This window comes from Leptosomus discolor, chromosome 2 (assembly GCF_034619465.1).
Source record: "Leptosomus discolor isolate bLepDis1 chromosome 2, bLepDis1.hap2, whole genome shotgun sequence".
Taxonomy (NCBI): Eukaryota; Metazoa; Chordata; class Aves; order Leptosomiformes; family Leptosomidae; genus Leptosomus; species Leptosomus discolor.
The window spans coordinates 25,492,630-25,519,199 of record NC_141392.1 but is presented as its reverse complement, the minus strand read 5'-3'; the positions used below and the strand labels follow the sequence as shown (position 1 = coordinate 25,519,199).

General features: G+C 40.2%; 1 protein-coding gene across 3 annotated transcripts; it reads left to right on the top strand.

Moving 5' to 3' along the window:
• Positions 1 to 937: 937 nt before the first annotated feature.
• PPP4R3B (protein phosphatase 4 regulatory subunit 3B) lies at positions 938 to 26,464 on the top strand. 3 transcript variants are annotated; one of them, XM_086482276.1, is made up of 16 exons: positions 938 to 1,079; positions 2,214 to 2,269; positions 8,110 to 8,208; positions 9,803 to 10,423; positions 13,694 to 13,771; positions 14,548 to 14,664; positions 15,827 to 15,943; positions 16,357 to 16,488; positions 17,492 to 17,594; positions 18,699 to 18,740; positions 19,442 to 19,600; positions 20,304 to 20,473; positions 21,593 to 21,732; positions 22,217 to 22,401; positions 22,861 to 23,063; positions 23,706 to 26,464. In XM_086482276.1, exons 1-16 carry the CDS (start codon positions 938 to 940, stop codon positions 23,799 to 23,801), a joined length of 2,460 nt encoding a protein of 819 aa, XP_086338402.1. In that variant the 3' UTR covers positions 23,802 to 26,464. The 3 variants fall into 3 exon arrangements, with proteins under 3 accessions (XP_086338402.1, XP_086338403.1, XP_086338404.1); XM_086482277.1 differs by having other exon boundaries at positions 16,357 to 16,506; XM_086482278.1 differs by lacking the exon at positions 19,442 to 19,600.
• Positions 26,465 to 26,570: the final 106 nt, after the last annotated feature.

The following is a 26,570-nucleotide window of genomic DNA, read 5'->3' as shown; positions in this document are numbered from 1 at the left end:
CCTTGTGTACAGCTGTACAAAGCATGGGAACGTGCACCAAAATGCCCATTATGGTATAGGTGTTGTCATGTGCCCTGCTGTGGTAAAGCCTTAGAGTAGCTAAAGGAGATGCCACAGAATAACCTTGTTGCAATTTTGTGAGGGGAGAGAAATCTTTTCTTTCAAAACTTCAACTCTAGGCCCTGTGTCTGCCGCAGGCTGCATTATTACTGCAGGGGCTGGTTCTAAAACTTACCCTGGTGTGCATGTGGATCTTGCCTGTCGCTTTGTGTCACGGTGGTGGCCCTTTCCACGTGTGCCAAGGGGGCTGCTTTGTCCATGCTGGTACCAGCTCTTCGGAGAGACTTGTAAAAATATGTATATAAATTTTAAGCTCTTTTTTTTTTAACGGGTGAAATTGCTCATGCGTCTACCAGAAGCTGTAGGCATCCCACGGCTGAGGAATGCGAGTACACACATGTGACTCAAGGCAGGCGCCGTCCTGCTCCTGCCTTCTCCCTCTCTGCCGGAACACTACCGGGGGGAGCGAGGGGCTGCGGGCGGGCCCTGCCCCGCCTTGTCCCGCCCCGCCCGCGGCCGCCGTCCCGTCGGCGGCGCGGCGGCAGCTGCCGGCCGCCGTAGCCCCTGCGAGGGGAGCCCGTGGCCGGGCTGGGAGGAAGAGAAAGGCGGCGAGAGTCGGGTTACAAGATGGCGGCGGCACTGCGGTAGCTGCTGAGGCGGCGGAGCGGCGCCAGCGAGGGCCTGAGCCGGGGCGCGGCGTCGCTCTCTCGCCGTCGGGGAGCCATGAAAAGCGGCGCGTTAAAGGCTCCGCGGTGCCCCTGAGCGGCCCGGCGGCCCCGCTTCCTCCCCGCGCCCTCGCTCCATCGCCCCCCGGAGGCGGAGCGGGCCCGGGCCTGGGCCCGGGGCCGGCGCGGAGGCCCCAGGCCGGGGCTGCACCATGTCGGACACCCGTCGGCGGGTGAAGGTCTACACCCTCAACGAGGATCGGCAATGGGACGACAGGGGCACCGGGCACGTCTCCTCCACCTACGTGGAGCGGCTGAAGGGGATGTCGCTGCTGGTGCGCGCCGAGTCGGACGGTGAGAGCGTGGCCGGGGCTGCGCGGAGGCCTAGGCCGCCCGCCGCCGCCCTGGCCCGGGCCTCCTCCCCTCGCTTCCCGCGGCACCGGTCCCCGCTGCCTGGCCCCGGCGTTTCTCGCCGCCCTGCTCGCCGGGGCTGACACCCGCCGCCGCCGGGCTTGGCTGCTGCTGTCTTTCTACTCCCCGCGTTTAGCAGGAAAGACCCCAGAGGATTATTATTTTTTTCCGTGTCTTTCCTTTAGCTTGCGGCTCCGTTCAAAGTTTCCTTCCCCCGATAAGCTGCAGCAGTGGTTACCACCGTGGCCCTAGGTTTTCCCCCTTCCAGTTACCGTAGCTGGCTGCACCTCTTTTGGCTGAATAGAGACACTATGTGTGACGACATCTTGTTCGCTTTCAAGATAATTTTGCTCACTTTTGAAGTGCCCTTTCCCTCCCCTTCTTGCTACTATAAAAAGTTGCTGGTTTGCTTGGTTTTTTTCCCTAGAAGTTCGCTGATGGTATTCGAGTTGTATGGCATTCCTCATGTTTTACTGTGCTTTAAAGTCACCTTAAGGGTCTCTTTTGGATAGGGGAGGGTACGTGCTCACCACTGTCAGCCGACAGGTGTTAATGTGCTAAATAAACCATTGAAGACTGGTATAAATTACTCTGGAGCTGTTGCCAGGATACATACACTACTTGCATACACAAGATTAAGTCCCTGGGTTTATAGTATCTAGATTATTCACTTCTGAAGGGTGGTTGAAGGAAATCAAAGCAAATGGCCCACATGGCTTCAGTGGGTAAAAACATATTTATGCTGGGTAGCATGTTACCTGATGCAAATTTGTACAGGTTTGCGAACTGGCCTTTGAACAAACTAGTTGTCACACCAGGTTCCAGAAGAAAAAACAGCACTACAGAGAGTTTTGGTCTAAATTGGAGGAAAAAACCCATTTTCATATGGATATTTCTTTGAATTTTGTCTTGGTTTATTTTAGGGAATTAAGTTTAAAGAAAATGGTTCTCGTGGACTTTCTGTAAGATACAGATTAAATTCAGCGTCTGTTGGCTGGCACATGGGCGGTTGTTGTAAGGTGCATGGAGACGTTTATTTTGTGAAGTTCAGTAAATATCTCTTCATACCTTTTTCAGGTTCACTACTGTTAGAATCGAAGATAAATCCAAATACTGCATATCAAAAACAGCAGGCAAGTATTACTGCTAAGCTTTAGTTTTTCTGATTACTGATGCTGAGAAATTGTTTTATGCTCAAAGTAATTGCGTTTTTCAGAAAAAAAGGACAGGGACGTGACGACATGGAATTGTTGATGGTGTTTTTCATAGAGGTGAAAAACTTGTTTAGAAGTCTGCAGGTGCTATGATATTTCACATTCCAGAAATTAAAATGTAGGTCTCCTAAAAAAACTCTTCTGGACTTCACGCTTTGAGGAGAATATACGTAGTCTGGATAAACATTGAACTGATTACAGGAAGAACAGATAGAAATGTGTATGTGTAACTTCTGTCTCCTGTCCCAGGCTGTATGAAATAATTGCCGCATTAGGAAGGTGAAACTTTGACTGTCTCTGTTACAGCGTATTTACTTCTTGAGTTCTTATTCTGGAAATAACATGAAGGAATTTTCGTGAGACTTCTTTCATTCTTGCTGTTTGGATTTTGTTTTAAGCCTTGAAAACTTCTGCTGTCCTAAGTACTTGCACGGTTGTCTTTCCTAGGGGTAAGCCTTCTACAAAACAAAGGAGTAAAACAGTTGGGAGCTATGTTAATAGGTCATTTTTGTTTATCCACTAAAAATTCAGCTTACTAAATCTCTTCTGCTTTTGCTTTTTTCTGCATAATTTTTGGTGTCTCTGCCTACATCGTTTCTCATGGTTATTACTGTTTGGTTTTTTTCCTGTCTATTCCTTTGTTCTACAGTAGATTCTCTGTTCCTTTTGTTCAGTGTTTTATACTGCTCTTCATCGTTATGGTATCCAGAAGTGTTTCAGTACTACAAAACAGTAATTTTGTTCTTTGTAAATCATGAAGAAACAAATCTTTAAGGATTTTGTGTGGTTTGGTTTGAATTTGAGCAGAGACTTTGTTAGCTTTTCAGCACAGGTTGGCTCACTTATGGTCAGGAGCGAGTTGGAATCTTGGGCCTAGCTTTTCAGAAAGCTCTGGTTTTGGTGGCTTCCACTTCTCAGTCATGAGATACTGGTGGTTTTAGTCAGGTGTATGACAGTCGTAGGCTTTCCGTATGTGGGCCACGCTGAGGAAGGAGGACAGTCTTTATGGAGCTCTGCAGAGTTCTGAAAGAGCCTTGAACTGCTTCCTGTTTAGTACAGGGAACTAGTACATAATGAAATGCAAATGCAGGTTATGTTGCTGTTTTAAAATGCTTCCTTTTGCAGCCTCTTTTCTGAAACTTCATACAATTGATTATTTGAAAGCCTTCTTTACTTAACTGGTAACAAAGTTTCAAGAGATAAGTAGTTTTTATTGTCGTTTTTCTGTGGAAGTCTTTGTAGGTTATTTTGAAAAACTTAGGCTGAGGTTTATTTTGGTTTACTTTTATTACTGATTCTAACACTTTTGTGTCCTTGTGGCTGAAAGTGTTTGCTTCATTGTTCACTTTTGAAGAAGTTTGGGGGGTTTTTTTGAAGTGGTATAATGATTCATAATTTCCAGAGACAGGTTCTAGGTTTGTCTAACCTCTGAAATCATACAGCATTTAGTTGACAGAGCTTTGTCCTCAAGTTTTATGTGCTTCCTTCTGAGAGGAGTAGCAAAAAGCAGACCTTAACGTAGCATTCCCATGCTTTTCTCAGTTTGTGAGATTTTAGTCTCATTGCTAAAAGTGTTCAAAACTGGGTGTCTCAGGAACAGATCCGTTTTAAAAATGGTTGAAAGATTTAGGCGAAATGTTTTGGTTAACCAGAGATGGAGAGGTGGTCTTTCCTCAGCGTTCCTTCTTGAACGTTGAAGTCTGTTACACTGGTAGCCCAAAGACTTGGAGGCTGTACTGACCTGCCCAGGGCAGATGCTTGTAGGTGAATGGCAGTGTGGAGGAGAGCTCTGCCTTCCACTTGCGGGAGTTCAATTGCAGATTTTCATTATGGTGCTGATCATCTTGGGTTGGGGGAAGGCTGCAAGATGGTGCAGCTTGATGGAAAGGAAACATGCCCTGCCTGCACATCTGTCTTCATATAAATTACTTGAATGGACTTACAAGATAATTATTGCTTAAATTGTGATTTGCATAACAATATTCTGTGGAAAAAGAAAACCAACTGATTCTTAGTTGCTGTACCATCAGTCTGTGATTCCCAGTATTACACCGTTTGTGCTAGGTAGTACTATAACTTGACTAACTGTAAACAGGGCAGACCTGTTATCTGCCTTCTCGAATCCTGTTTGTGGTCACTAGCTTTCTTGCAGTGCTTGTCAGGGTGTTAGACATGCTATAATCATGACCTCTTTCTCCAAAGAAATAGGACTTGAGTTGGACATAGGTGCCAGGCTACTCAGATACAATGGAAAAGAATCTCTAATTGCACATATGCAACAAACACGAGAGGCTGAAGAGCTTTAGATCCAGAGTTACATGCCTCCACTGGTCATGCCATACTGGCCAAAGGGAGGCTCTAGCAATAGCAGTTTAAAAAGTTGTTACCACACCCATTTGTTGTTCCACCCTCTGCTTGAGGTTACTGTTCCCTGGCAAAACTGGCAGAAGAATGTGTCTTCAGCGGGAAATCAGATGGATCCTTCGTGTGCTTTGTTCCTCTGGCTCGCTTACAAGGGTAGTAATTTTCAGTTGCATGACTGTAGTAAGACTTTAAACTGCTACAGAAATCCTTGCTGTGAACGCTACCATCTGATGTTAACTTTCCTTTAGGCGCACTCCATCCCTTTTCAGATCTGAGATGAGGAATGTGTGCAAATACTGTCTTTTGCACAGTTGCCATCACTCATGTGACAACAGAGCAATTTGCTTGAGGCAGAATCGTTTTACTTTAGTTACTTGAGGCCAGAATTTGACACATTTGCAGGGGTGCTGTTAAAGCCAGCCTGAGCAGTTGCCAGGGGGCTGCTTCTCTCTTCTGTCATGCCAGCATGAGTAGTCTTGTTACTGTGTGACAGGTTAAATGTAGGAACTGATTGAGTTGAAACACCTCTTCTTGCTGGATTAACTTTTGTGAGCGTGTGTTCACGTGTCTGGTTCACCATACAGCATGCTTGTGCTGGCACAGGGGGGTTGAGGGGCCAGAGTGGAGTAGCAGACATTGTGCAAACCAGTACCAACACCGAGGAGAGGTTTGAACTACTCTCTTAGTTCAAATTGTTGTTCTGCATTAATCTTTTCTTTTGTTTGTGTTTGTATTGTGTTTGAGTGAATTAAGGAACATTACTGTTGCTTGTTGACGGAACAGCATCACAGGTGGGAGTGGTAGTCTCTTGCAGCAGCTAGGCCTGGAAGATGTCTGTGTGTGGTCTTTGTGGGTTGTCTTAGGTCGTGCAAGAAGCGTCCACCAGATGAGTAGATTTTATATTGGTATTGGACAGTTATTTTCTGATGAAACTATCAGTCTTTCAGAAATGTTTTTGGAGAAACTTACGTAACTCCTGCTTTGTGTGGGCAGTACAGATTGTAACGAGTGCCATTCAGTAACTCCAGAATTCTCACAAAAATTTTTGAGTAGTGTATGGATACATGCAATCATCAGAGTTACTGCACTGTATCTCTTCTGGGCTATGAATAGGACTTCTATGTCTGTGTCCTTCTTTGTTCACTGAGGCATCTGTGAGTCTCAGCTTACCTGGAAGCATATTGATCTTGAGTGTGAGGGCATCAGTAATTTCACAGAATGTTTCAAGATAAACATTTCAGATAGTGAGTTCTGTAATGGCCATAGAATTGTACTGAAGAATTCTTGGGTTTTGAATAATCTCTAAAAGAGAACCAGATCAGGGAGCTGACCAGACTTTTCAGTGCCTGCATTTGACAATTATTATTTCTTCCTTGAAGCTCAGTTCAACTGTTCACTCTAAAAGTGACACATATAAACATAGAGGTTCAGCTGTCGGTGAGCTGTCGATGAGTGGGGGCAGCTGTGAGCAGAAACCGTGTCAGCTCTATGAAGCTACTGTACCATTTGTGCACGTGAATTGGAGCCCAAAAGCAGGGAGACCACCTATTAGTGTTTGTAACAAAACTATAGGACAAAAGTGCAAGTGTAATGTAGGGCACTGTAGTGTAAATAAACAACTCTAATGAAAAAGATGTTATGCTAAACTTTTTTTTAAGGAAAAAAAAAAAAAAGACAAAGCCCCCAAAACATGCGAGTACATATGGATATTGAGAGATTGAGGTTACTGTACAGATGAACTGAAGAATTAATGGCATATCAGCGATGCTGAGTTTCATTTGTGTTCCGGAGTGGTAATTGTAGCAGCTGGTAAGCTGTATTTGTTGAGACAGAGGTGTGTTTTCAGATAGCTGTGCCAGTGGAAGAGTTTACCTGCTGTCCCATGCCAGCTGCTTGTCCTGTCCCTTGCATCTGCCAGTGGAGATACTTACGAGTGCTCCGTGACCTCTGTAAGCCCAGATAACTGCATTAACAAAGGCCTGTTTAAATCATCTAAACTAATCTGATTTTGATTCAAAACTGTTAAGGAATGGTTACTGGCTGTAGTTTCAAGAGTAGCGATGATCACTTGATATTGGTTATGTTTTTGTCCCTCTGTCCTTGGCAGATACATGAAGGATGGTGACTGGGTAGTTGTGTGATACCATGTCATGGATTGGCCTTGTTGCACAGTGAACACCTTGCAGCTAGTAATCAATCGGCTCCATCGGTTCCTGGCATTTGATGCACAAAGGGAACCAAGAAGTATTTTTGGGGTAAAGATGTGAGGGGGCAGTGCCAGCGTCTGTTTCTTGTTGCCCCTGAAGTTTCGTGTATCAGGTATCTGTAAGCCGGTCAGATACTTGTTTGGTTTGGTTGCTAAGCTTAAAGGTATTGCTTTGAATATTTTGTTTACAATAAAAGTGATGCATAAGGTAAAGACTTACAAGCCTTGATAAGCTGTGCGGTGAATATTGACCTTTGTAAATGTGGGAAGTTTCTTTATGGACCATTGAGCAAGGGCTTGCTGGTGTTTAAAGTCAACAAACTTGGCAGAATGTTGAACTGTTTTGCTGGATCTTATCAAATGTACTGCAAAGTTAGCAGGGAGCAGTTCAGTTTGAACATTTTAACATGAAGGTGAGTTTACTCTAGGATGCTGAACTATATACTGGAGTGTTGAGGCACAGGCTTACATTTTGTACAAAACATCAGCAAGTGTTCTAATAAAACCTCATTAAAAAACCTTTTCAGTTGATTTAGAAATTCCAGTGAGTCTTCCAGATACACGGTGCAAGTGCACAGGTTGAATTGATAGAGGCAATAGTAATGGAGAAAAAGAATTGCTCAAATGAAAATGCCTGTTGGCAAGATGTTTGTAACTTTAGTAAGAACTTAGGGGGTTTATATTATTCAGGCTGTATGTCTTTTAATTCAGAAAACAGTATTTTAGCATTAGTTAGGCATTCTGTCTTACACTTCTAAGGCTGTATTAAACCCTTCCTTAGGAGGAAACACTGTAATCTTGGGGGTTTTGTTTCTACTATATTAAATATGAAAAGACTTAAATCGTTATATTGCAGGTTTTCTTAATCTCCTACAATGTGTGCGTTCCCTTTTCAAGACTGTCGGCTCAGAAGTATGTTGCAGAAAAATGCCATTATAAATGTTTTGGATATGAAAAAAGTATATTTAAATATAAGGTAGTGGTCATAAAATAGCAAAAAAGAAAGGTGATGTCCCTTATGGCAGAACAGGTAATTTATTATTTTAGTGTCTTATGTTCTTTTTTTGACAGGTGTAACTTTAATTAAAATTATTTCTTCTTTAGACATATGACTTAACGGAGTAGAGATTAATATGCAGTGTAGACCTGTTTCAGAAACATTTTGTTTGTTTGTTTTTGTCTTAAACAGGACACCCTGATTGTTTGGTCAGAAGCAGAAAACTATGATTTAGCACTGAGTTTTCAAGAGAAAGCTGGCTGTGATGAAATTTGGGAAAAAATCTGCCAGGTACAGTTAACTTTAAATATTCTGTTTCTTCCAGATGTTTCAGTCTCTTCTGTCACTTCATGTATTTGTGCTGTAATTTTTAAACCTACTTGTAAAATAAGGTCATACTCGTCATTATTTTCTGTGTAAGATCTTAAGTTGCCACAATTTAGACCACTAGTTGTTGTTTTCATAATTGATTTTCACGCTTTTGAAAAATCAATATCATGATGAAACTCAGGTGCTAGGTGTTTTAGTGTGCATTTGTTGGTTGGCTGGTTTTTGTTAAAAAGGGGAATGCCAGAGTTCCACATTTTAATTGTCCTTCTCCCAGGCAGCCTTAGGAAGCTGTCTTGTTGAAGTGCAGTGGAACTGAAAATGTGTTGTAATGCGTAAGGAGCTGGGTCTTTCACTGTGAGAGACAAAGTGGTGCCATTGCTTTATGAGCTCAGAAATGTCAGTGATATTTTTTTCATCAAGACCTGAGTCTTAATGACTATCTATGTCTTATGGATATTTCGTTCTTCATTGTTTTATTATGAAACAGTTTAGATCTTACAGTTTCCACTCTGGAAGTAACAAGTCAATGGAGTTGTATCTGTGTGTACTTAAAAGAAGAAACTTGGGCTTTCGTGTTGGCATTTGTCATAACCTTCTCAGATTTTGAGGTGATGCAATATAAAGCTGCTAACTAAAGAAACATAAAACTTAGATTTCCTAGCGGTTTCCTTTGACAAACCAGGCAATTTAGACACATTCTTAATCTTAGCATGTTTTGGGGTATAATGTCTTCTCGGCCAGTTCTGAAGTACTGTTGTTAAAAGGAACCACTAGTGGATGTGTCTAATAAATAGTCCAGGTTTTCAATTGGGGCTGAGCTGATGACCCGTGTGAGAGGGAGGTCTTCATGTCATCGATGTAGACCGTTAGCCTTAGGCTCTTTCATCAGACTCTTCCTGCTTTGTCCTTTGAGACTGCTGCGTAACAGGTGGTCCTTAGTAGGGGAGTTAACAACAGGAGGTTACGAATTCTAGAGCTGGATCAGTGGGGGCAAGGAAAAAAGTATAGGATGTAGGAGAAGACTGGGGAAAGGAGTTAGAGGGACAGACAAAGCGGAAGGAAAGCACAGAGTGGGACACAAAACCTCTTTTCTGTTTCAATTTTGGTATTTGTGACGTTTTCCTGCCATTGTTCTTGGTCTTTTTGTTGTGTTTCACTTAACGTGGAGCTTTAATCACTTAATATGTAGCTGTGGGCTCTTACTACGAGTTTAAGGCTACATACCCTTCTGTTTGAGATACTGAAAGAAGGTTTTGTTACACCATTCCTTTCTTTTTATATTTTGTGCTTGTGTCCAAGGTGATTCAGACTTTTTGATTGCGCAGATGCTGTTAGGGTTTGGTTTGGTTTGATTTGATTTGTTGACAAATGTGCTATTGAGGATAATGGGCAGTGACTGTAGAATTTAGAGGCAGCAAACTTACTCCTGTGCACGGCTGGATGTTTTCCAGACAGTTGAAGGAATAAAAGTGCTTATGCACATGTTATTTCAGTTACTGACTTGATTTTTATGTATGTTTTGGGATGAGACTAATTGTGCATGCTCTCTTCTTAGGTTCAAGGTAAGGATCCTTCCGTGGAAGTCACACAGGACCTTATTGAGTCGGAAGAGGAACACATAGAAGAAATGCCTGAAACTAGTCCTTTGATCGACCTTCCTACTTGTGAACTCAACAAACTTGAAGAGATTGCTGACCTAGTTACCTCTGTTCTCTCCTCACCCATCCGTAGAGAAAAGCTAGCACTGGCCTTGGAGAATGAAGGCTATATTAAAAAACTATTACAGCTTTTCCAAGTCTGCGAGAATTTAGAGAACACCGAAGGCTTACATCATTTGTATGAAATTATTAGAGGAATTTTGTTCCTCAACAAAGCAACTCTGTTTGAGGTGATGTTTTCTGATGAGTGTATTATGGATGTTGTTGGATGCCTTGAGTATGATCCTTCTTTGGCTCAGCCAAAACGGCACAGGGAGTTCTTGACCAAAACAGCAAAATTTAAGGAGGTTATTCCTATAACAGACTCTGAACTCAGGCAAAAAATTCACCAGACTTACAGGGTACAGTATATTCAGGACATCATCTTGCCGACACCATCTGTTTTTGAAGAGAATTTTCTTTCTACCCTCACTTCCTTTATTTTCTTCAACAAAGTTGAGATTGTCAGTATGTTGCAGGTAAGTGGGTTTTAATATAGTATAGATGGATTGTGTATGGGTACCTCTAGCTGTAGTTTCAAAATCGATCACAGCTCTTTAACACTGTGTAAGTTAATCATACACGCCTTCATTTGCATAATGTTTCGAATGCTTCACCTTATTTCTGATACCTGTTATTTTATATTTTAAAAATGGTACATTTCAGGTGAGTATATTAATATTTTTTAATGGGTTGTAAACAGTTAAAAGTTCTTCTTGATTCACAAGCAACATACACATTTTGAGCTGGTTTTGTATAGGTAGGGAACAAGCAACTTTTTGTGGTATATATCAGGGATATTTGTGACATCTTTATACAAAATCTAAATCTGTGATTCTGAAGAACGTGTTTGGAATTATTCCTGTTATACTACTATTACTTTACAGTACTAATTTCACATGTTCATGTTGTAGTATAAAGTAAGTGATTCCTTGGTTTGTTTTTTTTTCATGCTGATACCCAGAAGTAATAATTAATAACCAACATGTTAGTATATCCAAAAACTTACTGTGTACTTCATAGTCAGAAGCAGGCTTAAAAGCAGTTGGGTGTGACAACCAAGCTGGACCATGGAAGGAGCCTTGGTAAAGAGCTGTGTGTGAACTTCATCATATTTTGATATTTTCAGTTCGTGTTTTGTTGTGCAAACTAATGGGTACCAAAGTGGTTTTACTCTTTCTGATCCGTGTCCTTAGAAAAATGTACATTTGTGTAAAGCAGAACATCACAAACCTGTTGGTTTTGAGTGTGGATAATCTCTATGAAATAGGAAGATATATCTAGGAGAAGGGGACAGTAGTTAAAACTGTGGAAAGAGAGGGGTACTGGAGAAATAATATAACCATGAGGAATAGTTCTAAAGAATGCAATAGAGGACCGGGAAAAAAAAATCAAAACTACATAATTACAGAGAATTACATGAATAAGCTTTTGGGCTTCTTTCTACTTTCTTCTTTCTGGTTGAATAGGAGAAAGAAACAAAAGTAAAGCCCGCTCGCAAAATTAATGACTTTGTGTTAAATACATTTTCCCTTTCTATTCTTTTGCATATATTACTTCTCTAAAACTAAAAATAAGTTCAGTAGTATTCTGCTGAGGCCACAGTGCTGTTTCTGTTTAGAGATTTTTAACTCTGTAAAGTTCTTTATTTTTCATTTAGGCTTTACTGTACTAAATATTTAATTGTGCCTTAACAGAAAACTCTTCATTTACTGTTATCTTTAGTACTCTTTGAAGAAATGTCTGAAATCATCTGATAGTTCTTTGCTACTCTGTTGCTGCCGTCTTTGCCATCGTAGAGAAAGTATATGGCACATAGGTTTGCCTGTCTGTTATAAAGACTGTAATTGAGACATGCATGGTGATTATTTACAAATAATGTTGTTTCTTGCCTCCTCTGAGCTGCCTTGAGGATTACAAACTAAGAAGGCAGCACACATGGAAGAGATGTTAGTGATAGCACACTTGAGGAAAATTACGTGGTAGTATGGACCTCATGTTCAGGGCTGTTTTCGTAGTCCTCTGGTGTAAATCAGCTTTTTGTTGTGGCACAGGAACTCTAAAGCTCCTTTGGGTTTGGTGAACATGTTAGAAGTCTTGTTACCCTAAATACACTGGCAAAGCTCCCTCAGCGAATGCAGTTTATAGGAGTAACAGATTGTGCTTGCTACGGCAGCAAAGCTCCTTTCTACGTGCGGCGAAGCACTACATCCCAGTGCTGCTGTCGATGAAGGGCAGCCACATGGGAAACTGAGCGAGCATGGAAAACAAACCTAGATTCAGCCTGTGCTTTAGGACATCAGGACTAGACTGTGCGGCAGCCATATACAAGCGAGAGATCTTCTGTTGCCAAGTGTTCTGTAGTGGCGATTTTCTAGCCTATCTGTTGTTGATTGAGGTAGTTTTTTGGTTTCGTTTTTGTTTTTAACAGGCTTAATTGAGCTGTTAAAGCCAGCAAAGCTTAGAATAAACTACTAAGTCTGCGTATGTTGCACTCTGTCAGGTGTTGATTCCGGGTATCATTTGTTTGTAAAGCACTTCTTTCCCTGCGTCTTAAAATTTTCAGGAAAATATTGTGAGCCTTTGGCTGGCGTTCCTGTAGCTCTAAAAATTCTGTATGTTAGCCTAATAAAGCACACAGATCTTTAGTGACAGCACATGGAATAATAAGAGAAGCAAGCACCCTCTACATTATGCAATGTAATGTTTATGTATATTTATTGGAATGCTGCTGTTCTGTTTGTGCTTGTTCAATGCTTGAGTAAAGTTTAGAGTTGAATCAGTACAGTGATGCATAATTTTGTAATGCTATAGCATAATGTTACTATTTGCTTTAAGATTTATATGGTATTTAAAAGCTAACGCAGACATTTGATTTGAGAGGATGCCAACACTATTTTCCATGTGAAGGACTGCTGAGAAATGAAATCGATGTACAGAGACAGCAGGAGGTGTCTAAACAGTTGAGAGATGATGATGTTCACTCTGGTTTTCTTGTACCTCTTGAGTGTTAAGCAATGGTGTAACTGAAATGCTTATGAGAAGTGAAATGTTGTCCTATATATACTTGGAAGTAAATCTCTTGGTAGTAGAGGATCTGAATAGGAAGAGCAAATAGTACTCAAAAAAAAGTTTCCCAGATTGGGAAAGCTGAACTTCCACAAGCCGGGGGGAGCTTGTCTTATCGAGAGTCAGCTTCTAGCGTGGACCTGTATGGGCCGTCTCCCTGGACGGTGCAGGGAGGGAACCTGGCACAGAGACACACGTGTTCTGTAATTCTGATGCATGGGGGGGTGTGCCAAATCATACACTGAGTATGTGGGGCAGGGCAGAGGGGGGTGGCATGGCAGAGACAGAAAGGAAACAACACGTTCTTTAGAGACTAGGCGTTCAGAAGGCAAGTTTAGTAACGATCATCAATGCTTGCCTTCACATGTTGTGGCTCTGGTCTCCTCGACCTGCTTCCGCTGCACAGAGTGAGTACTGAAACAGTACACTGGAAACAGTCCTTCCGAATGTATACTCTTGCATTTCCCTTGTTTGTGGTAAAATAACGGAGGTGCAGAGAAAAAAGGAAAAAAACCTGTTATCTACCAAATCTAGTAATGAATGGGTTTTTCTTTGTAATTAAGCATCGTAGTTAAGCTCAAATTAAGTTTGACTTTCTACAGTGTGGGCTCCAATAAAGATTGGTGGTTTAACTTTTTAGAGGCATTGTGTAAGTCGTATTCTTCTTATGTGTTATGTAGGAAGACGAGAAATTTCTATCTGAAGTTTTTGCACAATTAACAGATGAAGCTACAGATGATGACAAACGATGTGAATTGGTAAGTCAGTGGTCTTGGTGGTTCTTTGAATCCTTTATGCTGCAGAGATCAAGTAGAAATATTGTAACCGTTCTGCTAGTTCCACAGTCATTGAGGTATTTCTGTAACCCTGGAATAATTTCTGGTGTAGCTCAGTCTTCATTTATATACTCAGTAGAAAAATATTTCTTGCAAGGTAAGCTCTGATTTATTTGTTCAAAATATTTTTTTTATTATTGAGAAAGTACTAGCACTAAGCTGATATCCTAGACTTAAGGGTGTACTTTCTTCCAAATACTCTTCAACGTACCATATCACTTAGATTTGTCATATAAGCACTGCTTTTTTTGCTGTACTTTACTCATTCAGAAAGATCTTTTAAGTCCTATGACAGGATTTTGTGTAGTCCTTTAATTGATACTATTATTTATCAGCTTAGATTGCCTTGTTAAATCTTGCTTTCTGCAAGGGAAGCATCTTTGTTCTTTCAAACAAAAGGCATGCCGGGCAGGGGTATAAATCCTTTGTATGCTTGGTGTGATAAAATAGCTACGAGGTGACTGTATTTCTTTCTGAGATTAATTTCAACCTCTGAATTTTTGTTTGTTTGTTTGTTTTTACTTTCTTGTGCTTTCTTTTGTTGATGTTGAAAGTTGGAGGAGAGAGAACTAGAAAAATACATTGTCTAGGAAGGCACATACCAGCTGGTACACAAACTGATACAAATAGCGACAGTTTCTTATTTTGAGAGTTTTCTGCATCAAATACACCTTAAATTATTTTTTCCAATACAATAGGTTAACTTTTTCAAGGAGTTCTGCGCGTTTTCTCAGACGTTACAGCCTCAGAACAGAGATGCATTTTTCAAAACTTTGGCAAAATTGGGAATTCTTCCAGCTCTTGAAATTGTAATGGTAAGTGAAAACTTAAAGCTGACTTTAATAAAATTTTAAAAACCCACAGCCAATTAACCAGCTTTTCAGATCCGCTCAGCACCTTTATGTAGGTTTGACGGGACAGCTTTGCTCTGCTGAAAGTTGAAGCTTATTGCAATGTTCAGAATCCAAAAGATGTCCAGTTTTCTGAAGTAGCCTGACTTTATTGCTATTATTATTTTTACTTTGCGTGACAGAGAAGTCTGTGGTAAATGCAGTCCCTTTGACAACAGTGTAAAAATTGGAAGATACTGTTTTTCATGTGGCAGCTTGATTATTTTTTTTCTGTTGTTGTTGTTGGAACAGTGCCAGGGAAGTATTTTTAGATAATCTTGAACTGTTAGCTTGTTCCTATCCAAAAGGTCACGTAATCCTGTCTTTTCAGAGGTATAAAGCAGATTAATCTCTTAATCAGCAATGTGAAAACAATTTTTTTTCACTCCTTCAGTTGAAGCAGCTGTTGCTGCCTGACCATTGCAATTCATATGTCAGTACTGCTGTTACTCGGAAACGATAAATTCAAGGGTTTTTATATTCTGCAATAACAACCTGTGAACTTAAAAAAGGGCATTGACTGTTACAGAAACATAAAAGTCACATAGATGTTCAGTGATTAAAGGAACCCTAATCTCATTATTCTTTTCCAGGTGTCCAGATAGTTCCTGTTACAGTAATATTTTAGGCTTAGAAATTGTAATGTTATCAGAGAAAATGGTGTACCTTAAGGAAAATTATTAATTCTTGTTGCCTGTAAGTAAGTACAGAAGGTTTTGTACAAATTGATTTGTACAGTTCGTCCTTTTGTACAAAATCAATAAACCGTGGCTAACAGGTACAGAATATTTGCATCTTAGATACTTTAGCAAGTAGCACCATATATCCATATATATGTTTCCTGCCTCAATTAGAGCTATCAAATTCACAGAAATCCTTGCATTCTTTTCAAAGGAGGGAAATACTGGGGAAAAGATTTTGCTCTGTGGTGGGGTTTTTTTTTTCTGTAACTGTGTAACTGCATTTCTCATAGAAACTTTTGTAATAAAATGTTCTCAAAAGTTTTAACTCTTTATTCTTTGCAGCTTTACTTAATAATATATACAAAACTTGATTTACTCTAATAAATTGATCTCTTTTTTATTAGGGAATGGATGATCTGCAAGTTAGATCTGCTGCTACAGATATATTTTCTTACTTAGTAGAATTCAGTCCATCCATGGTCCGAGAATTTGTAATGCAAGAGGCCCAGCAGAGTGACGATGTAAGTAAAAGTGTTTGGGGGTTTGTTGAATATACTAGTTTTGGAGCGAACAGGAAGAAAACCCAGCAAAACAAACCTCTCCAGAATCTGGGATACACTTAGCCCAAAAATGTAGATACTATAAAACAGAGCAAAAAGTAGATTTAAAATACAGAAATTCCCGAGCTTATTGGTGTTCCACGTGTTTGCAGTAATAAGACTGCACGTCTGCCTAACAGTGATTTAGGTGCAGAGGGTTGTGCTTGACGGAACTCCAGTGTCCAAATGCAACTCTCAATTTTTCTGTTTCTCTTCAATTTGAAAAAAAAAAGAAAAAAAAAAAAAGAAATCTAATATGGAAGCTAGGGTAACCATTCCACTGTTGAAACTGTGTCTAATGTTTTGTGATTTGTTTGTTTGGGCTTTTTTTGCAGGATATCCTCCTCATCAATGTGGTCATTGAGCAGATGATCTGCGATACTGATCCTGAACTTGGGGGAGCTGTTCAGTTAATGGGGCTTTTGCGTACTCTGATAGATCCAGAGAATATGTTGGCCACAGCTAATGTAAGAAAATACAAAGGGGTAAAGACACTTTACTGTCTCAGCAAAATTAAAAACCTGATATTCTCTATTGCTGTTACTGTGGTCAGAGGATAATAATAAGATATTTTCTTTTTTGAGTGTTCTGTGTGGTCTGATACTGACTTTAAACAAGCTAAGAAAAAAAAGTAAAATTTCCGTTAACTTTTGATTGCACAAGTACCAATGTGCAAAACCAGGCAGTCCCATGCTTCAGTGAAATAGCACTAGTCTGGTGATAACTCCTGCTAGCTGGATGCAAAATACTGAAAGAAGAGAGTCCAGTAGAGTCTGCGTGAAACCAAAGCAGTGTTTTAATACCAGTGGCGCAATGAAGATGCAACTTCATCAAACTGGTGCCATACTAAAGGATTTATATTTATTCTTGAATTCCGAATTGTACACATGTGTTTAGATGTCAAAGCAAGAATAGGAAGTTTGTAGAAATTTGCTTTAAAACTTGGATCTTTCCTTTCTCTTAGCTGCTGACATTCTGAGTCCAAACCAAAGTACAATGTATGTGTAATTTAATGCGTGGGCCATTTAAGAAAACACATTGTAATCCTGCTCATGTGTTGGTACACGTGTATTATATAGGATGTAGTGAAATGGACCAGATGATACTTCTTCTTTGGTGTAAAAAGGTTTGCAGGTTGTTAGGGATAAAATTACTGCATTTAAGAATGGTTTAAGCAAATTTTGTCAAGCACTTTGGGCCACTGATGTATTTTCAGTATATATTTGCATCAACGGTGGGGATTTTTTTCACAATAGCTGGATTGGTTTGAGGTCTCACCTGTCTTTTCCCAAAGTAAATAAATAGATCTTCCTTGAGTTAAGGCAATGTTACAGGCCCAACCAGAAAGACCCAGGCAGACCTGAAGGAGTCGATAGAATTTTTCGTAGGCTGTTTCTTATGTTACTACTCTTTCTTATTTAGAAGGTTATATACAAATGCCAGTATTTAATAAAGTTATTTTTGTTTTAGAAAACAGAAAAAAGTGAATTTCTCAATTTCTTCTACAACCATTGTATGCATGTTCTTACTGCACCGCTTCTGGCTAATACATCAGAAGATAAATGTGAAAAAGGTAATGATAATTTTCTTTTTTTTTTTTTCCCCTCCTTTAAGTCTTGTGATGTTTTCAACTGACTTCCAGTCCTGGTAACAGCGATAATCCCGAGATGCGAGCTGGGAACATGCTTGCTGAAAAGCATTGTTCCCCCAGTGACAGGGGTTCTGTGGCCAGAAGTTTCAGTAACCCTTTCTTGCAGCTTTGAATGCTAACGTATCTCTGTGCTGTGCTTTGTAAAATACGTATCTCCCTGATGTGTGTTGTTTATTGTATACTAGTTTTACTAGTATAACTTTAAAGAATATTTGCTGTAAAGCAGAGAGTGTCTTTAGCTCACAGGTACCACCTTCTAAAAGTTTATGAAACTGCTGTGACATGCACCAGTGGTTACGTGATTCCAGGCATTGGGTGTGCTCAGGTGATTAACTCCGCAGCCTAGTTTTCACTTGGCTGTAGTACTGAAATGCTGAAAGAAATCTCTTCAAAAAATACAACTTAGTACCCCTTTCGCTTGTTTGGTTTTTAGTTTTTTCCTGGTAACAGTAAAAGAATTGGAAATCTATGTTTGGCGCAGCAAGTAACACTTGCTAGTTTGACTCCGGTGCTTTACAAACAGAAATTTAACATCATTACAGCCTCTTGAGCCAGACTTTTTTCTGAGTACTCTTTCAAGAGATTAAATCAAACCAGTCCGTATTTGGTGAAAACATTTCTTTCGTCTTACCCATCTTCTTATATTGTTAAAAAAAAAGAATGTTTTATGCATTTCATACAAAAATAAAACATGTGGAATATCTGTAGTACTCATTTTGTAACATTATTTGAAAAATTTAGAATAAGCACTTTCTTTTAGTCTAGGCAGGAATAATTCCCAAGTATTAGATTACCTGGTTTTACCTAGTTGAATTTAAACTTTGCCATGTGAATTGAATACAGAAATCTCATCTGACACACATCTTGCTGTGTGTTTATAGCGTACAGAAACTTTTGATTTGATGAAAAGTTTGAACAGCAGGTAGATTTGATTGTTTACCCCACCTGTTAAATATTTAGAGTGCTTTGAAAACCTTTTTCTGATTTTTTTTTTTTAATTTTTTTTTTTTTCCCTCCATTTATCAGATGCAGTAGTTGGGTCTACTAAGAGTAATACAATTTGTCCTGGTAAGTTTTAATTGAACTTGAGTTTTGAAACTTGACTTGTATGCCGTGTATGGTGGTTTTATTCAAAAAGAAAAAAAAAAAAGTAAGTTAGATATGTCCATACTTTATTTATTTAAATACTTTTTATTGAAGTAGATGCTTTGCTTCACTTGAGATGACAGGAAGCTGAAGGAACATTTTCGTCTGCTTTTGAGTTACTGGGTTTCACTTCTTTTTTTTCCCCTAGTCTACCTTGCTAATGAAAGTTTAAGTCATTGTTAGCAGAATATGTACTAAAGACACACAGCTGAGCTTTCAGAGTTTGGATTTTTGTCTGTGCAGGCTTCTTTTTGGACCATTATGAAAAGACATTGCTAATTAGGTTCACATGACTATAGATCTGACTGGCTTTCTTCTTTTTAACTACATACTCTTAGTCTGGATTGCTGTAACCAGTAACTTGCTGATGGGGGAAGAAGGGAAGAAGTCCCGCTGACAATTCAGGGGCATTTTTGTGACTGAGGGGAAAAAAAAGAGAGGAAAAAAAAAAAAAGCCAAATTTGTTGTTTTGTTCTGACCCTATGTCCAGCTTCTAGTGTACCACTAGAAATGTGTCAGGAACTGTGACAGCAACTGAGCTTGGTGGTTATTTATTGCATTCTAGTACTTCTGTTGGTTTGTTTGGTTTTTGGCATAACTTAAGGCATTAATTCTTCTTGTAGATAATTATCAAACGGCTCAACTACTTGCCTTAATTTTGGAGCTGCTTACATTTTGTGTGGAACACCACACGTATCACATCAAGAATTACATTATGAACAAAGATTTGCTAAGAAGAGTACTGGTCTTAATGAATTCAAAACACACGTTTCTGGCCTTGTGTGAGTATGGAGCTATTGTGATTTCCTTCTTCAAGGCTTTGTATGTGCTGTGTGGAATGTGTATGAGTAAAAGTGTACACTTAAATTCAAAATTCACGTGAATTTCCTATTTATTACTGCCTAGCTGTTAAGTAATTTTGGAAAAAAGGTAGCAGAGGTCTGTTCATGTAGGCCAATGCAGTTTTTGGTGGCAGGAGAATTGTATCTTTTGAAGTCCACAGTGATCCTTTCAAGTCTTTCTGACAGTAAGGATCATTTGTGATCAGCTGTCTTAACCTCATTTAAATGGAAATAGTTTCATTGCTTAGTAACATCATAAATCTGGTGCTCCTTGTGGAGAGGGAATGAAATTTTGTGAGCCATGGTATTTAAAGAGGGGCTGGTTCTGGGAGGTGGTCACAGAAAAGCAGAGGAATGAGCTCATAGTTTAACTTAGCATGTGCTGAAGTTCATTGCTGCTGTATTGCAAAAAGAAATAGATGGACCCTGCTCACATTCAGTCCCCAGGAAGGTCAGAGAATGCAAGCAGGGTTACCTGCCAGCACGTGTTTCTTCTGAACTTTCAGAAAGTGCTTTCTAATGCTCCTGGTTTGGGGGTGCATCTTCCTCTCAGTTACATCAGTTTTTTCAGTTCTTTCCAAGAGAAGCAGATTGGAACCCTGACATGTAGTTACTAAATTCTTGAATTTCTTTCTTCATATAGGTGCTCTTCGCTTTATGAGGAGGATAATTGGCCTAAAAGATGAATTTTATAACCGATATATCACCAAGGGAAACCTGTTTGAACCAGTTATAAATGCTCTGTTGGATAATGGAACGAGGTACAATCTGCTCAACTCTGCTGTGATTGAGCTGTTTGAATTCATCAGAGTGGTAAGTTAAGCAGCTGCTTCAGCTCTTACATGCATGTGGCACCTCAGGTAGAAATACAAAATGCAAATCTTTACTTAAAATAACGTGTTACTACTTAAAATCAGAAACTAAAAATCTTGTAGATAAATACCCAAATAGAAAGGAGCTGGTAAGCTGCCTCTTGCTTGACCTACTTGATCATCCCATCACAGAGCATGAGTTGGCCCTAGTTACACCTGAGTCTGTGTAGAAGTGTCCTGTAGATGAAATTCTTCTTAGTGGTTGAATGCGTTGTTTCTGGCCCAACTTCAAAGTGAGGAATTAAGTGAAATGTTATATGTAAATCTGGATATTATTGCATCTAAATGAGACTAATTTGACCATAGATTTGAATCATCATTGTCCTTCAAAATCCTACACACATGCTTTCTTGGCCAGTGTCAGCTTTGGATCAGGAGCTTTTCCACCAGCAGCGTTTGTAGGAGCAACGTGTATGTGGGCAAGACAGGCAGGAGCACCCAGGTGTCTGTATTGCTGGGGTGGAAAACAAGGACTTGAAATGGCTCCTGAGCTACTCGCTGCGAATACCTTAATTGGGTGGGAGTCTTCTGAGGGAACCTCTGTGGCCTGCAAACATCGAGGGCAGTTTTTAGCCATAGGATATTGTAGCTGCTGTCTTTTCCAACAAGAAAAGGTGACTTTTGCCAGCATGGTATGAAAGTTAAGATTTGCCTGATATGGTGAGACTCGTTAGAGGGTGACTGACCAAAAGGTACCTCATCCTGCGGTTGCTGCTGTCATTATTGAGGACTAGAATGAGCGCTAAAACTTGTGGGGAGAGCAGGGCACAGCTGTGCTCCTGGTTTTTTCAAGAAGGCTTAATCCTTGATAGCAAATGTCACGGTTTAATTGAATTATCACAAATATAGGGACAGTACTGAGTATATTGTCCATTTATATGGGAAATTCAATAGTTATTTCTATATTTCAGCTATTATTAAGGAAAAATCTGATTATTTCACATTTGCTTTTTACAATGTTTTGACTCTGGATAATGAATCGGTTACTTTAAACTCTAAAGCTTTCTGAACTTCTGCATGTTCATATTTGAGACTGAAACCCTGTTTTGTTCTTATGCAGGAAGATATTAAGTCCCTTATTGCACATATAGTTGAAAACTTTTATAATGCACTTGAATCTATTGAATATGTTCAGACATTCAAGGGACTGAAGACAAAATACGAGCAAGAAAAAGACCGACAAAACCAGAAACTGAACAGGTACGACCCAGTGTATGTATATGACCCAGAGACTTCCATTGAATGCCGTTATGTAGTCTTTTCTTACTGCAGCCTGTTTTTTTTCTTTCCTAGAGGGCTTTTCTTTTTCAAAGTAGAAGGCTGGGATTGGGGTGGTTTTTCATTCTTGATGAAAACTTCTTTACTTTAGAGTAAACCTCGTCTGACTTCCCTTGTGGCCTGCTCTGGTACACTTTGTATTTGACAGTATATTAAATGTTACATTCAGAAAACTCATCTTATGAAGAGCAAAATCTTCTTCAGTCATTCAGAGTTAGGGTTTAGTCTGCCTTACTGTCACCTGGGGTTTTGGTGAAGTTTACATTAATGGCAGAACCGGGGATGGTGCTGGACTGCCTTCTTGAATGCCCTGAATTCACGCTAAAGTGTCAGAAGCCATTTCTGATCCTGACTGAGTCGGAAACGGCAGGCAAAACTTGAATCACTTGTCGTGTGTCTCTTACAGTGTTCCATCTATATTGCGTAGCAATAGATTTCGCAGAGATGCAAGAGCCTTAGAGGAGGATGAAGAAATGTGGTTCAATGAAGATGAAGAGGAAGAAGGTGAAGCTGTTGTACCTCCGGTTGAGAAGTCAAAACAGGAGGATGATTTTCCAGATAGCTATGAAAAATTTATGGAAACTAAAAAAGGTATTTACTCAATTTCAGCTTGTCAGCACTGGAAGTGCTCTGTGCCAGATATGTGGAGTATCATGGAAACAAACCATTTGCCTGTGCTCCTTCTCATAAGCAGGAGTAAGGGTGTTCCATCTAATTAAGTAAAGAATTCCTAACGTGTCTTTGCAAGCTAGTTTAGGATTAAAATAATGAGTTAAATGGCTCCAAGCGTGCATTCAGTTTAAATGACATTCAAAAGCAAAACTTCACATGTACTTATGTGCGCTGAGTGAGCGATGTCTGCAGCAGCTGTGCCATTCCCAGTTTGAATGCTGGTGTGGTTTGGATGAGGTCGGTAAGCGAGCTGTTGATTTTAAACTGAATTTAAAAAAAAAAAAAAAAGGTGCCTTTTGCCCTGTGATTATGCTGTGATGTGGATTGTACTCCATGTTGTACAGCTGATACTCAAGTATGAAAATGTTTGTCCCTCAGCTAAGGAGAGTGAAGACAAAGAGAATCTTCCAAAAAGGACTTCAGCTGGGGGATTCAAATTCACTTTTTCCCACTCAGCCAGCGCAGCCAATGGTGCAAACGGTGCAAACAGTAAATCCGTGGCAGCTCAGACATCACCAGCAAGCTCCAATGGCTCCTCTTCAAAGAACACAACCCTGACCACAGCGGTGACAGCCGCGAAGGTGGGAGAACATGTACAAAAGCTGCTGTCCTCACTTGGGACAGCAGAGCATGTCACGAGACTTTACTGGTTGTTACGGGGTACTAAGGTTAGCATTAGCCCCTAGGCAGGGTAGCTTATTTATGTGTAAATTAATCCAAGCTCTGTCTAGTTAAACCCTTACTAGTTTGGGGGAAGATTTAAGGAAATACTAGGTGGGACCGGAGTCTGTTGGTAATCTGGTGGGCACGGTTTAATCTCACATCTTCTGCCTAATGTAGCTGTTCCCACTCCTCAGTATTACCTGGCCAGGTGCTGCTCTGTGTGTGTGATATGAGATTGGTTTTTTTCTCAATTATCTGAGTGCCCCCCCCCCACTGGGGAATTGATGAATGTTTTTAAGGAGCTGGAGTACAGTAAGTAATAATTCTGAGGCCAGATCCAGTGGAGCAAGGCAGTTCCAGTGCTTTTTAAACCTTGAGGTTCAAAAACATCCTCAAGACTAATGGGTCTTTGAATGAAAAAAGGCATCACCAGAAGCCGCCTGCTGCAGGCTCCTGTGTCCCGGGCAAGTTGGCTGGGGGTTATGTACTAAAATTGCACATTCCTGGGTATTTTTTTCAATGTGAGATTTTTTTTTGATTTTTTTTTTTTAAATTGGCAGGGAAGTCTAGTTGGCCTAGTGGATTATCCTGATGATGAAGATGATGATGAAGAGGAGGAGACATCTCCAAGGAAAAGACCTCGTCTGGGTTCATAAATGAAACCAAAACTTTGGAATAAAAACTTTTTATTACGGGGTTTCAAATGCTGCAACTGTTTTAAGAGCTAAAAAGGACCTGATTCAGAAAGCTTTCTCCCAAGAGTATATAAGATAATACAAGGAGTAGCAAAAGAAACTCAGTCTGTCAGCTAGAAAGGGTTAGTTCTGTAAACACAAAGCTTCCAAGGAACTTAATATCTTTCTAGTAAGGAGTCTGCCATTCAGGCTGTCAAAAAAATTAAAAATCAAAAAAAAAAAAAGTGGGTTAGTATTCACAGAACCTGGATGATGGCTTCTCAGCAAGGAAAGTCTCAGGTGTCGGGAGGGCAGGGGGAGGGAAAGGTATGGTAAACACTTTTTTTTAAAAAATATTGCAGGGTTTACCCAGTGTTTAACAGAACAAGGAAAGAAAAAAATATCAAGTTTAAATTTTGAACCCGGTAATGTTGAGTTTGTAATGGTGCTGTCAGTTGTGTTCTTTTAGCAACGCCTCTTTTAAAAAAAATTTTAAGGGAAAACTAACTGTTTGCATAAGAACAATCCAGATTTTGGGACCATTTATTACCAATTAAATCGCATTTCTCATGGTTGGAGGGAGGGACACTGCAGTTATAGTGCATGTTGAGTTGTTTAAAACAGTTAAAAATAAGTTTTCATTTGTATTGTTCAAGAGGAGAAAATGGAAGCTGGATTCAAAATGGATGGTTTTGCTCGTTTTTTCAGTTAGACCTCCAGTAATACCCATGCCGAGGAACGATTGCTTCCAAAAATCTCTCCAAGCAGTGCTGTACGCAGCACACCCGAACAGCTCTTGGCTTCGCCTGGTGGAAGATACCGAATTTGAATCGCTTTGTCTTGTTAAACAGGCTGCCTCTTCCTGGAGCAGCAAGCCATGTTCCTGTTGGCAAGTTTAAATTGCATAATTGAGGTGGTAATAAGAAACACTAACAGGTTTTTCATAGTGATGAATTCAGCAGTGCTTTAGCACCACAGTCCCTTTGGACCAAGATGGAATTACTTCTAACAGAACACTGGTCTTTGAGGCAGAATCAACGAGCAGCACCTGCATCTGGGTGTAATACGAAAGCTGCTTTCTTAAAAAATAAAAGCACATTCCACGTAGTAGGTAAGCAAACAGTGAAAAAATAGGTGAGTTGAGGGCGAGTTGATAGAGGCAAACGATCCAGGTTTTGTTTTCAAGAGCAGCAAGCGAACTGTAAATATTTTAATGTTAGTTTGCCCATACGTGATCTGAGATCATGATGAAGTGAGGGGAAATTAATGTGTCTGAAATGTCAAAATATGAAACCAGCTGCAATCCACCACATAGATCACTCTTGTAATATGTGTCATGGGTCCATTTCTCCTGGAATAGTTTAAACTGAAGCAGTTTCTCTGTTTTGGAGATTTTTGTAGTTAATTTTAATTTTAGCTATTGTTTGGAAAAAGATGGGCTGTCTGTGTAGATATGAAGTATAGTTTTTTTCCATAAAAACAGAAGTTTATTTTGTATTAAAAATACCACTGTACTTGTTTTACACCATTTGTATACATGTGGTGATATTAATGCTGAACTGTAAAATTCAGGAATTAAAATGTGACCCTGTAATTCCATAACTATTGCTTTTGTTTGGTTTGTTGTACATGGTAAGTTAACTCCAAATTTTAAATGTGGCCATTTTAGAATATTTTTTAAGATTAGTTACCCATGCAGTTTTAAAAGTAACTCTATACCACTAGATGAAATCCCAGAGGGAACGTGCGAGTCTTTCCTGATGCGTAAGCTAGGCACCGGCATTCTGACAGATGATGGTTGATGTGTGTGGACCTGGGGACGATGACATTGCCCTTTGTGGGTTCCCAGCAACCAAGAATGGGACTCCTTATTCTTCACCCGATCGATGAAATGCCCCGTCAGCTCCCAACGCAGAGGATCCGAGGAAGTGTTGGCTGGTAAAGCGTAGCTGCAGTGGCGTCGTTGTGGCTCGCTCTCCTGCTGACAATCATCTGGTTTTCTTCCGGATGAGTCTTTTTCTCTCCATTGGTGATGACGATGCACCTCCTCCAGCGCTACGCACACTACTCAAGCAGCAGTTATGCAGTATGTGCCTTTACTAACCCGAGGCTGAAAAATTGCATCACCTGGTCTGCAGCGCCCAGCTGTCCTGATTCTCTGTAACAGCTGCCCCAGGCGAGTCCTCTGAGCGTCTCTGACCGGAGTGTCAGTCCTCACCCAATGTTTCCCACCACCCCAGATCTTCCTGAAGTACTGTCAGGAGCTTTAAAAATACATTCAGACCACCATCAGGGTTTTTTACAGCAAAAACAAGAATGTCATGAATTTTTATAGTTCCTAGAGAAAGACTGTGTAAAGTGGCATTAGATGTCCCGTTTTAAAAAAAAAAAAAAACCCAAAACCAAACCCACAACAAACTAAAATCCCTGTAGAAGGTGACACACAGCACTCTTCTTAACTGGCTTTTGTCTGGGGCTGTCACCCCCCACAGACGCTGTTTCCCAGTCTGACCTGGTCGGTTCTGCTGGCAGGCAGCCATGTTCCCCTGCCTGGGGCCCTTCCACTATGCTCTTTTTGGAAAAGAAAGAATACCTGCCGACATGTATCAGTTATAAATGCTATTTTAATAAAAAGTTACATGAAACTGGAATTGGTTGAGGTTTCTTTTAATGTGAGTTACTGTTGCAGTCAGCTGTGTAATCACGGGGTGCAGGGATCCCCCTTCCCTCGAACTCTATCAAAGCCGAACC

Bases quoted from the DNA above. Each gene is read 5' to 3' on its own strand.
- PPP4R3B (XM_086482277.1), top strand. From the start codon at position 938: ATGTCGGACACCCGTCGGCGGGTGAAGGTCTACACCCTCAACGAGGAT. The intron at 1,080-2,213 runs GTGAGAGCGTGG...TACCTTTTTCAG, and splicing joins GGTGCGCGCCGAGTCGGACG to GTTCACTACTGTTAGAATCG. The intron at 22,402-22,860 runs GTATTTACTCAA...TTTGTCCCTCAG, and splicing joins ATTTATGGAAACTAAAAAAG to CTAAGGAGAGTGAAGACAAA.